We start from the raw sequence: 12,810 nt of genomic DNA on the forward strand, positions 1-12,810 counted from the left end.
ATGCGGCAGGAATGTCCTTAAAAAACTGGGAAGGGTGGGAATTCTTGTATTAGGTCCGCCTCATCATACATCTTGCAAACATCTGGCTGACTTTGAGGAGGAACATGGATAAGAAGTGTTTGCAAACATGCTATTAGCAGCTGGTGACATCAAGCTTTACAGGACAAATTAGGGGGCTGCTTAGAGGCTTCACCACGTCCTGAGTGGGAAGCAGCACTTGGGCACAGCTACAGCACAGCATCCACCTTGGGAGGCTCAGCTGAGGCACTGCCCTTCCCTCTTCCACTTCCAGCTTTTAAAATAAAGACCTGTCAGCCAGGCAACAGGAAGAGAGTTGCTCAGATGTGTGTTTTACCTGCCGTGATGAGGAGAGAGCAACCGCAGTCAAGGATCCGCTCGCAAAGGGAGTCTGCAGAGAAACCTGCAAACTGCCAGAGAGCACACAGCAGAGTCAGCAAGGACACATAGAAACCCAGCCCCAAACCCCAACAGCTGCTGTGCAGCTCACTCAAAGCGAATGATTCACCACCAGGCACTGGTGGAGAGAGCTGGAGGAGCTCATTGCACAGTTAATGCAGGGAAACAGCAGCATCTTAATTAAGCTTCCATCCATCTCATGGTCAGCACTCGTCTTTCCAGCTCCTCTCCCAAAACCAAGAGCTGCTCCCCTCAGAGCTCAGCACCAAGGGCAGCACAGAGAGCTTGTTCCTACCACAACAGAGTGCAGAGCTCCAATCCTGGCACAGGCAAGCATAGCTACGACCAGCTCCAGGATCATTGGCAGGTAGATGGAAACCCGGTCTCCTTTCTTCACCCCTATGGAGGGAAGGAGAACATGGCATTTGTCAAAATGAACATGTTACATGGCAAAAGAACAGGATATAGAAATAAATTATTTTAATTCCACGTTTATATGCACACAATAAAGCTTCAGCTGGAGTTAGAGCTGAAGCAGCCTTGGGTTTTGCCTTTCAAGCACTAATGACTCTTGAGAGATGACGGCAATGAACACTCCATGTTCTCATTTGCCTCCCTGAAGGAAGCAGGAAGATAACCAGAGCCCACTTGTTGGAAAACCCCAGAGCACGAAGTTTTGAGCACTGATTTCTTCCTTATACAGGAAGTGTACCAGTGCTGACATTACCAGCACTGATCAGTTTTCACAGACAGAGCCAGGAAGGAATCTGCAGGTTGCAGAGCAAATTGATGAGAATTACTCAACAGACTGGAAATCACACAAGAAGTGACCCCAATCTCCAAACCCTTGGCCAAATGCCTCCCCAGTATCCAGTGCTCCTGTTGCCTCAGCTGTGTACCTTGGCTGCGGAGGACATTGGCGAACTGGCAGACTTTGTGCAACAGCTCACGGTATGTGATTTTTGTGGAATCTCCAGGTTCATTCCCTTCCCTGGAAAAGCAAGATAACATTTGTTACTGTGCAGGCAGTACAAGGTAAGAGTGAGACTGAAAACTGCTCTGGCCAACAAATATGTCCTCACCTGCCCTTCCGAGCAAACCAAACTCCAGAAATCAAATTCTGGACTAAAGTTCTCCAATAGTAGGAAAATCAGTTCAAGTTCCCACCTCTGTGTAGACCACTACTGAAAGCAACTGAATGTGTGAAATGGAACTACGTGGCACTTTCAGAGAGGCAAAAAGAGTCCAACAGAACCAAAGCTAAGAGTGCACAGGCTCAGGAGCACTCTGGGATTTATGGCATGGCTCCCTCACTCCTGGCTGCTTACGCCTGCAGATATCTCTGCATGAAACATGGGCCAGTGTGCAGCAACACCCAGCCCCAAATACCTGACATCTGATGGGCTGGGATGGGATGCCAGGGGCTGCCTTATTTTCCAAGGTCATATATAAATACACCCGTGTATGTTTGTTTAGTGTCATGCCTGCTCTGCCTTATTCTGCCCGTGGTCCTCCGTGAACCAACTCCGGGCTCCTGCAGCCCAGACTCTGATGGGAAGACGAGCCAAGGGCTGCACCCAGAGAAGGGACAGGAATGTCATATCCCCAGGGAAATGGCTTGCTACTGAAGTAAAAACCAGCTAATTTTAATGTGACTCAACACTTCAGACAAGCAAATGTGGTGGCACTCCCAAAGGATCAGGAAATTCATAAAGAATTTGACATGACTTCACACTTGGAGCAGCAGCACTCTCCTACACTCTGGAAGGACACAGACACATTTCCAGGTCTCTCCAAGGCAGCCAGCACAGAAACTCCAGTGACCCATAGATGAATAAGGGTATCACATCACTCTCAGCTGCCAGTGCTTCTGGAAAAGTGTCCCCTTAGTGTGTGCAGCCAAATGAAAAGCAACACTGGTGCTGGGGAGAGGCCAGGAAGCACCTCCATGCCAGTGGGGTACACAACAGTGCTCCCTCAGGACTGCAGCCAGGCTCTGCCTAGCTCTGAAACAGAAACCTCACTTCTTCAACACATCAAACAGAGCACTCCAAAACTAAGTATGGAATTCTAGCAAAACCAAGCACTTCTGCCAGCAACACAAACAGCAGGAAGGCTTCTGGGATGCAGAAATGCAGAAATTCTGTAAATCATGCCATTCTGTGCCATCACAACAGTGACCACGTGCTCCAATGGCAGACATGGTCCTGGTGGAGAAACCACAAGAGCTGGGGGAGCCCCACTGATACAAGCTCTGCTCCTGCCCCACACAGAACAGGGGTTCCAAAACTGGTGGATACACCTGGATCATCCCCTTCAAAAGCTACTTGTGGATCTGCTGCTTACACACTTGACTCATCCCTCTCGATACCCAGTTACGCTCCTGGCTTCCACAGTGCTCTGCAGCAATTGGGACCATGATACCTGCACTGACACAGGACAGGGAATCTTCCCACCACTGGCTGCTGGAAGGGTGATTCTCTGCTTGATCCTTTATGCAAGTTTGGCCCCTTCTAAGTGCAAAGGGGAGAGACACAAGAATACAAATCAAAAGCAAAGTGTGGGAGAGTGAACCAGAGGCCAAGGCAGGCGGCTCAGCCTTGACATCCCAGCAGTTTCCTCTCCTTTTCCCATCGCAGCCAGAAGCATCACTTTGAGCTAAATGACATGTGAAACTATTAGTCAAGGTCCCTTACAGCAGGATTCTCAGCTAGGAAAGGGAAACCAGGAAATCAGTTTCCTTTTTCATTCTGTTACTTGAGGTCAAAGATCCAAGAGCTGATTTCAGTGCTGGGCTGTGCAGCTGTAACTGATCTGGCTCACAGGAACAGCATCTGCTGATGTCTGGCTGCACACTGAGCGCCTTCTCTCACCATCCAGGCTGGTGCTGTGCAAACCTGCTTGTGACCAGACGTGCAGGATCACTATGCATGCAACTCTGCCCTTAGCCACGAGCCTTGCTATGGAATAGATCTTCAAAGACAATTATAATGCTTCCAAATGCAAGCTGGAGCATCCCAGCCCACTAATCCCTCACCTGAAGGTCACTGGGGTCTGCTGGGCACCACAGGCAGGCCCTTTGCGAGCCAGCCCCCAGCTCAACAAACAGGGCAGGGTGGAAGGATGTCCCTTTGTCTGTGCTCTGCCCCAGCAAAGGATCCAATTACAGCCTTTACTAAGAGGGGAACACATTAGGAGGGAAGACTAGCACAGGCTGCCCAAGGCCCTGCGTGCTATTTGGGGGCTGGTAGCTGAGGGGAGAGGCAGCCAGGTCACCCAAGCTGTGGGTTCTCAGGGCAGCAGCCCTGTGACCCCTCAGGCAGAGCTGCATCGTGCACACAGTGCCCATGAGGGACACGGACCTGCCCAGAGCCACCTGGCACGAAGCACCGCTCGGACATTCCTGTGAGAGGCACATCTCAAATATGCCAGGTCCTCCTCCTTGGCAGGATTCCAGAGGGACATTCAGGCCAAGGAATGTACCCAGGCTCGTCCTCAAGGTCAGAACACATAAGGCACTGCAGGAGAAGCACAGAGTAAAGTCAAAGAGAAGTTAAAACTTCTGCGAGGATTTTCAGGAGGCTTTCAAAGTCCTCTCCATTTATTTGCGTGACTGCAAATAAACAGCTCCTCTACCACCAGCGGGGGAAACCTCAGGCTTCATGTTTTAAGAAGACCTTGTGCTCAATGGGAAACAAACCATGCCATTGCTTCTACAGGACAAGATGCCTCCTTTCAGTGCATCTCCAGCCAAGGCCTTGAGCAGTCTCTCAAGAGCAGGCAATTGCTTTATGTCTCCCTGCATCTGAAAATAGTCTGGAGTGCCCACAGCTATACTCAGCAGGCTACAGTAGCACTCAGACTGCTCTGTCCTCTGCTCTGGCACAAAAGCCCAGTGAATGATGGATTTTAGAAAGGGCATTTAAAGGAATGCCCACTTGCATGCTATCAAGTACTCTGCATCAAAAGCGAGCCTGTAAACTCCTGGCATCCAAATTCTGCCAGCAGCATCTTCCCAATGGTGCCCATCTGACATAAGCAAGAGCATCCGAGCATCCCACATGGGCTCCCTTGTCCAAATTCAACTGAAAAAGAAATAAAACTCCAAAAATAACCCTCACTCTTCTGAAAACAGCACTGCAGAACTCACCTCCGCAGTTCTAACCCCACCAAATCCAACACCCCCCAAATACATATTTTTTTAAGATCTGGTGGTGAAAATAGTTGGCAGCAGCACTGCTGTGATTATTCGTGTGCAATCTGTGCTCTAACAGCAAGGCAGCTCCCCAAACACCCCAGATATATCACTGGATGAAATATTTGGTGAAGCATAGTGAGTCTGACTTTTTTTTTTTCCATCTTGAAACCGAGTCCTACATTTAGCAACTGTAATCCAAAATTTTACAGTATCATCTGGCCCATGGCAGGGATGCATTTGAGATTTTTAGCACTTGAGAAGCCTGTGTTCTACATATTGCATGTTGTGTGAATACTCAGCTGGAGAAAGGAGAGTTTTGGCCATATGGAATACATACGGAAGAAATTCTTCCCTGTGGGGGTGGGGAGGCCCTGGCACAGGGTGCCCAGAGAAGCTGTGGCTGCCCCATCCCTGGCAGTGTCCAAGGCCAGGTTGGACACAGCTTGGAGCAACCTGGGATAGTAGAAGGTGTCCTTGCCCGTGGCAGGGAGTAGAACTAGATGACCTCTAAGGTCCCTTCCAACCCAACCCATTCTAAGATCTCCACTGAACCACCCACTGACTCAGTAAATCCAAGTTTTTCACCTAAACACACAGATGCACAACCGGAGGCATTCTGAGGCAGGTCTTCTCCTAGAAATGGTGATTTGTTGAAGAAGCCAGGTTTCCTGCAAAGAGGAGAGTTTTGTATCTGCCTGCAGCCATTCCTTGCCAGGCCCAGACACCCCAAGGGCATGGGGGACCACCACCACCACCACAGTGTGCACGATGCACGATGGTAGCACCCAGCCCTGCTCCAAACAGATCCTTGTCAACATATGAAAGGCAGCACAGGCTCTGCAGAGCTCTTACCCTCCTGCTCCCTTCTGCCAGCAGTTAAAACATAGGGCTCCCCACTTTGGAGCAGGCACTGGCACACACAAAGCCCCATGGCACAGACCCTGCCAGCGTCCGAGCACGGAACAACCACATGGAGAAGTCACACGGGCAGGGGAGGAAGAAAACATCAGGTGGGAAAGCTGAACACTCGTCACCTCTGTGGCACTACCACACTTACAGGGGGCTCACAGACTGCCTGCTCAGCTGGAGTTTGACCTTGGAGGTGCAGAGCCACAGAGCTATTTCACCTGGTGCCCAGGTAGTAAATCAAGGTTAAGCTTCCCTGTTAGAGCCACCACGCAGGTGAGCAAGTGATTTAGTGCTGTACATACATGGTGTAGGAGGGAAGGTGGTTTGTAGGAGCAGGCAAGCATTTCTGTAGAGCCCCATTAGCTCAGGCAGTTACCCTGTGGAGCAGTCAGGGATGCAGAGCAGCAGTGTGGGAGAGGGATGCTGTGCCCAGATGCTCTCCTGGGTATTTGCACCAAAGCAGGTTAAGAAGTTACCGTCCTCTGCCAAGCACCAGGGCTGACTACAGGACTTTGTAAAGCATGGTCTGCTTCACCCACTCATCACCTAACCAAGTGAGCTGAGCCCATCTCAGCTGTAGGGTGACAAACAGGACGGAGGGGCAGGAACTCAGCAGCCAAGGGGACACACGCTTCCCAGAGCACCCAAACAGACCAAGCAAAGCTGACTTGAAAATGAATCAGCCATTGTTTGGCGTTTCTCTTTCACCACATTTCCAAAGAAAAGTTATTTGCATCACCTGTTTGAATAACAGATGACTACGACTCCCTAGGCAAAGCTGCCCCGGCATTGGCACGGAGCAGCAGGAAGCGTGGGGTGCCTCAGTGGCAATTACAGTTTTCAAAGGAATTGAGGATGGCAACTGTGGTTTACAAGGGCTACAACACCACTGATAAGGTGATGTACAGGAGAAAAGGAAGCATTGAAGCCAAGCAAGTGAAGTGTTAGAAGTTTTCAAGGTCTGCCAGACCATCTGCAGATCCACACAGCCAGAAACACAGAAATCACAGACCAAAGCAAGCTAAGGACAAAGCCAAAGCCTTTCTGATTCCTGAAAATGCTCCCACTGAGGACCAAAGGGGCTGCAGATCATTTAAGTTTCTCCTCTAAGCTCCTGTCAACACATCACTCAGCTTTTGCAATGGCATCTAGTGACCGGACAAGCAACAATGGCTTTAAACTGATGGAGAATAGGTTTAGACTGGGTATTAGGAAGAAATTCTTCCCTGTGATGGTGGGGAGGTCCTGGCACAGGACCCACAGTTGTCCCATTGCTGGAAATGCTCAAGGCCAGGTTGGATGGGGCTTGGAGCAACCTGGGCTAGTGGAAGGTGTCCCTGCTCATGGCAGGGGGGTGGAACAAGATGAGCTTTAATGTCCTTTCCAATGCAAACCATTCTGTGATTGAGTAAAAGCAGTAACCCGAAGTTACCAAGCAGAGGTGTGGGGCATCTGAAAGGTAAATTTTCAGAGCACAGCAAACCATCTCAAAGCTACCAGGTCTCATTTTCTGACTGGCAGAGATGTGATGGCAGCCCACAGAGCAATTTTTCTTAATGCAGGACAAAGGCTCTGCATTTTCCCTATTGGAAAGCACCCTTAAGAAAACATGGATTCCCAGTTTGGAAAAGGTGTTGTAGGAGGGAAAGAAGCCTTTACCAGATGATGCCATGTCACAGAAAGAATTTGCACAGTGGGGAACCACAGAGAGACTCAATGATCTCAGAGGTCTTTTCCAACCTAGTTAATTCTGTGATCCTGTGACTCCAGTAGAGCACAGATGGCGACTGTGGCAATGTCCGCCCTAGAACATCTCTGTTGCCATCTAAACTAAAACATGCTCAGAGCCCAAAATCCCTCCTAAACATGGGACCAAAAGCAGCATGAGAGATCTCCAGCTCCTGCTTCACCAGCAGCCTGTCCCCAGAGCAGGGTACAAGGTAAAGGAGGGAATTGTCCTGCTGTGGTGACAGCTCTTCACGTGCAAGGTCACCGGGGGCGGCCAGGAGAGCTCATGGCTCCCCAATCCATTCCACATCCAGAATTAGAGTAGCCAAAATTCCAGGCAGAGCTGGGCCCAGCCAGGCTCCTGCCATGTGGGAAATGTGCTCATGCGTGAGCCGCATGGGCGGCGAGAGCCCCGGGCGTGCTCAGCCACTGTGGTGTCAGCTGCTCACGCACCTCCTGCCACCACCTGGCCTCGGCTGTTCTTAGGACAGACCCAAAACTGCTGCCTGGAAAGGGTCTGCCTGGACATATCTTCCTTTCTCAGGAACAACAGCAGCCAAAACTGAAAAAAAATAGCATTTCTCCCTCTGCCCCAGCTTTGTTTATGCCATTTTAGAGAGGAATGGCACTTGAGTAAAGACAGCATTTTAAATCTGGTTTTGAGAAAATAGATTACATTGGAACATGAAGTTTGGGGAGAGCGGCTGTGCAAGATAATCAGAAAAAGACACCCTTTCATCAGAAAAAAATTCTGGTATTTGCAGGGATTGTTCAATATGGAAATGCTCTTAACTGCTCAAGCAGATGGGTCTGCAAAAAACTTCCATGAGAACATTTCATAATAACAGGGCAAACTGCCCAGCCCTGCCCATGCTTAGCGTCACTATCTCCCACCACAGTAATGTAAAATTCCCGAAGGAGTTCTGGGAAGCCTGAGGTTTCTGGAGCAGCAGGTTTACCAGAAAGGTCAACCCCACCATCACCATGCTTAAATCCCCTTGCGTCACAACATGGATCAAGAAAGAAGAAGTTGAGTAATGACAGAGCTCAGCTTGGGAGGGGCTGGTGAAAAAGTCTTCCTAGTGTGTTCAGAGATATTTGGCAGCACTGAGAGAACATTGTTGAGAAAACCTGGGAACACAAAGCCCAGGGAAAAGAAGAATCTTAACAGTTTAATACCATCACTTCCTAAACCCACACAGCTGACTGTGACAACTGCATTAAAACCATCCATCAATTTTCCCCTCCAGCGTCCCCCATACACTTAGGTAGGGCCTAACAAAGCTCTGCTCTCAAATCCATCTCTGAGCCAAACCATCCCAAAGTGACTTGAAGTAGATTTTAAAAAGCTGGTCACATACCTAGGATGAACGGGTTCCTATTGCTGTTAAGAAACCCAAACCAGCTGTGTCAAAGCAGGAGCCCTGTGCTCTGCAGGGCACAATGTTCTATGCTCAGCCCCAGGCCCATCCCCTCCAGCCCAACTGACTCCAACACAGGCACTGTGTTAGTGTGTATTCTACAGAACAGCTAAAATGGAGCTTATTTCTACAGGGACACTGGGCCACCATCTGCTCTTTGATCAGGGAATCAGTCCTCTACTCACCTTTAAAAACAGCCATATGGACATGCAGCCTACAAAGCAAACACCCAACACCCTGCATGGCTGCTACTGTCCCATAGGAAAACCACATCCATCTTTCTGTCCTTCCCTCTCATTAAATGCACTCCCAGCTACTCTTTCTATCTGCAGCCTTTCAGAAGCTGAACAAATACCAGAGGCATCTAAAGAAGTAATATTTACCTTGTGCAGCCCAACCACTGTTCACTCTGCCATACCCTGAGTGATCTTACACCACAGAGCCCAGCTGGAGGTGGACACTGCTCCAAAACCACTCTTTAACTATCAACCTACCAAAATTACCTCCAGTTATCCAGCTCATGCCAGGCTATGCCCTAAAATCTACTTCAAGCCCCTTTCTTTAGGCAGTGGGATGCTCAGACATCTCTAAAGGAATCAACACCTCCCACCTCACACTGCTGCTGGTTCATCAGCCAACATGGGCAAGTGAACTCAGTGCCGTGGGGTTTGTACAGTGTGTGCTCACACCTGAGAGCCAGAACACTCCAGGGGAACAGTTTTGGGGAAGACAGGATTAACAGCAGCTAACAAGTCCCTCTTCAAGGGAAATAGACTCTCATCCTGGAACACTTGACAAGATAAGTCATTTTACAAGTCATACAGACCACATGTGAATACCCTGTTGACGGTGTCAGCAGCCACTCTGTGCTGATGGGCTCAGCAAGGGGAATTTGCTTCTCTATGGCTTCACAGTTTTCCTACTTGCTTGATACTGAGTAACCATCAAGTCAAGAGGAAAAGCATTAACTCTAACTCTTACTTTCTGAAGTACTTTAAACCACAAGAGAACAAGCAATGGAGACAAACGACGGCTTTTTGACTACTTTATTTAGGGGAGAGGTTTTTTAAAGCAAATTTTAATTACTTTTTTTGAAACAAAATGATCATATAGCGTTGCAACAGAGATCATGCGCAAGACTCACCCAGCAGGTCACGGAGTTTGGCTGCCCTCAGCCAGCACTCGTAACCGCACCAGTCAAACCCACTGAATGCTGCAGAAGAATGTGAGAGTTTGACATGAGAGGAAACATTTTAGATGTTTACCATCAGTTTCTAAAGGAGCATGGACTATTTTTACCAGTCCAATGGGAGTAGGGCTTATATTCAGTACAAAACAGCTGATTCCTTGTTTAAACAATTTAGAGTTGGGCTGTGGAACAGACCCTGGATGAAGCTTCTGTAAGTAAAATAATCAACGTGCTCCCTGCAGCTGGGAAATGCCCCATTTTGGGAAATAGCTGCATCTCTGGCTGGAACACTCTGCCAAATTCTGAAGAGCTTCTAGAAACACAGAAAGCCAGACAAGGCAATTTCAATGGAGGCTCAAACAATATCCATAAAGGTCATGGTAGGAAATTAGGCTTTTAATCAGATTTTTGGTGGACATTTCAACTCCATGCATCATAAACCTCTAGAGGTGACAGCCAAGTGTCACCTGCTGGAATGTCATTTAGGGAACATCTCAGAAGATGGTCAGTGGCATCAGGAATGGCAAACATGCTTCATTACCACTGAATGAATCATAAAACGAATGGTCTGGTTTGGAAAAGATCTTAAAGACCACCTGGTTCCATGGGCAGGGACAGCTTCCACCATCCCAGGTTGCTCCACGCTCCATCCAACCTGGCCTTGAGCACTCCCAGGGATGGGGCAGCCACAGCTTCTCTGGGCACTATCACGTAGTCAAGTGTAACAAAGCAACCAGGAAGGCCCTCAACTTCCTTGAGGGATTCCCCCAAAGAAGGGAGGTGACATCTGTGAAAATGAATTCATGGAAAACCGCCAGGGTTCACGATTTCCTACCACACCTCATTTCGACATTTCCAAGTGATGTGCAGAAATGCAAACAGAGAACTGAAACCCTGCCCCAAAAAGGGGGAGGCAAGAGCTCTTGTGAAACCACTGGCCATCGACACTTCAGCCCAGGAGCTCTGAGCACAGAGAGTCCACCAGGCACAGCAAGTGCAACAACCCACCAGAAAAATGCCACACTTGGAACAAGCACCCACTCACACCTCTTTTGGCAAAGCTTGAGCATTTTGTCCCCTAATTGGAGCAAGTCTCATCCACGTGGAGCCGGAGTCCTTGTCCACTGCTGCTCCATTCACACCAGGGGAGAACACACAAGCGATTCACACAGCTAAAATAATCAGGTTTTCTAGTCCAATGAGCAAACTGAAGGCTCTGATCTTCCATGTCCTGAATCCATACAGAAGTTCACCATCCTCTCCGTCCATGAACTCCATTTATCCACCTCAAGTTTCAAATCTCCTGCCAATATTTACAATATGCCATCATGGCACAACCACGGTGCCCTTCCCTACAGTAATCAAGTTTTAAGAAAACACAGCCAGTTGCCTGTACTAGCTGCAAGCAAAACAAGACAGAAGTTTCACAGAAATGGGAAAATCCAGGTGCCACTGTCAGTGCACACACACCCCTCATACTGCCCCAGGTAGTCATTGTACAATCACATCCCCAGAACCATGCAGAAAGGCAGCATTGCACAGGGTATAAACCAACATTTTTGGGTACGGGTGGAAGCAGAAATTCATGAAAAGTTATTAAATCCCTTGTGCTGGACCTAGAGAGCTGTCAGAGCAATGAGGAGGATGAGGAAAAAGTACTAAGTAAGAAGATAAAAGCTGTCACTGGTGTAATTTACGCAGCAGCGTTGCAGTTGTGTTCACAGCAGCTCAGCCAAGAGCCTCTTAGACTGAACCAAAGTACCATGTTGGGTAAGAACCACAGCTGATGTTTTGCCTCCAGGAGCAACATCAGCAGCAGGAGATGCTGTTTCTGGAGCACATGGGCCTGGCCACCATCAGCAATTCTGTTTCAACATTGTCCTTGGCAGTCCTGCTGCTGACCCTGAAGAGTGACCACTGAAAGTGAGGAAGCAAAGGGCAAGGCTAAACCAGCTCCACAAAAACACTGTTCTTCCAGGCACACTTGAATTACTTTCTTGAACAACTTTTTGTGGGAAAGCTCCCGAAGGTGGTCTGAAAAGAGTCATCTCCGTGCGCTCAGTGCCACCGGCCTCGTGCTCGGGCAGCTCTGCCAGCAGCTCCACCACCTCTCCCAGTGACCCTGTTTCACTGTACCCCTAGGGATGCAAATCAGATTTACTGGTTCCCAGGACTCCCTCCATTGCCCTCTCTGGGCAAAGAGGGGCTGGCAACCTCCCAGCCCTTGGCACTGCAACCTTTTGCAAACATCACCAGCATACCCTGGCCAGCAGCTCTGCAATTCCACATTCAAGTTCCTGCCCCCCATCTGGGGCACATGCCATTTAATCCTGGGCACTTACAGACATCTCACTTGTTTATCTGGTCCAATACCTTCTGGATATTCCCTTGTATTTATATAGATGGATGCTGTATCCCTGCCAGTAGCAGCTACCAAAGGTTTCTGAGCAAATGGCTGGGAACAAACAGATCCAACAAAACCCAAATGAAAGCTGCTCCCCTGATTCAAGGCAGCTGAGCTGCTCTCCCAGGCAGGAGAGGTTAAACAACCCCTCTCCTCACTGCTCTGCCACAGAGCAACCAACAAAGTGTTGCCTGAGTTCCTTGTCTCTTAACAGATTTGACTTAACAGAGAAGAAAAATCCCACTCTGTCTCCAGGAGCAGGATTATGTGTTATTTGAGCTCAATAAAAACTACTTCCAGAGAAAATCTTCAATAACATGGAATGCCCTCCCATGGAGGCACAAGTCCAGGGGTGCTTCTGAGTGGGCAAAACCACAGGAGACCACAGGCACTGGGTGATCAAGTGGTCACCAACATTTAATATCTGTCCCTTTCCTTCCTTGCACTGCATAGCAGAACAGCACGAGGCTGAGAGCACTTGCCAGCTCCCTGCTCCTGCCCTGCCTGGCATTCGGGGATGGAAGAGGCTCTGCAGAGCAGGAAT

General features: G+C 49.0%; 2 protein-coding genes across 3 annotated transcripts in view; both read right to left on the bottom strand.

Annotated features, from left to right (window-relative positions):
• Positions 1-12,810, bottom strand: part of ACSS2 (acyl-CoA synthetase short-chain family member 2) — a 31,966-nt gene that overhangs the window by 13,469 nt on the left and 5,687 nt on the right. For both annotated transcript variants that reach the window (XM_008634369.2, XM_017735140.1), the window contains exons 2-4: positions 1,317-1,408; positions 713-816; positions 356-428 (exon numbers count right to left, since the gene is read on the bottom strand). In XM_008634369.2, coding sequence (XP_008632591.1) covers positions 356-428; positions 713-816; positions 1,317-1,408 — 269 coding nt within the window. The remainder of the gene's footprint in view (positions 1-355; positions 429-712; positions 817-1,316; positions 1,409-12,810) is intronic.
• LOC108446929 (leucine-rich repeat extensin-like protein 5) overlaps positions 2,524-12,810 on the bottom strand; it is a 28,588-nt gene continuing 18,301 nt past the window's right edge. The window contains exon 3 of the mRNA XM_017735141.1: positions 2,524-2,536. The gene's annotated coding sequence lies outside the window, so the exon portion shown is untranslated. The remainder of the gene's footprint in view (positions 2,537-12,810) is intronic.

Source organism: Corvus brachyrhynchos, unplaced genomic scaffold (genome assembly GCF_000691975.1).
Source record: "Corvus brachyrhynchos isolate BGI_N302 unplaced genomic scaffold, ASM69197v1 scaffold125, whole genome shotgun sequence".
NCBI lineage: Eukaryota > Metazoa > Chordata > Aves > Passeriformes > Corvidae > Corvus > Corvus brachyrhynchos.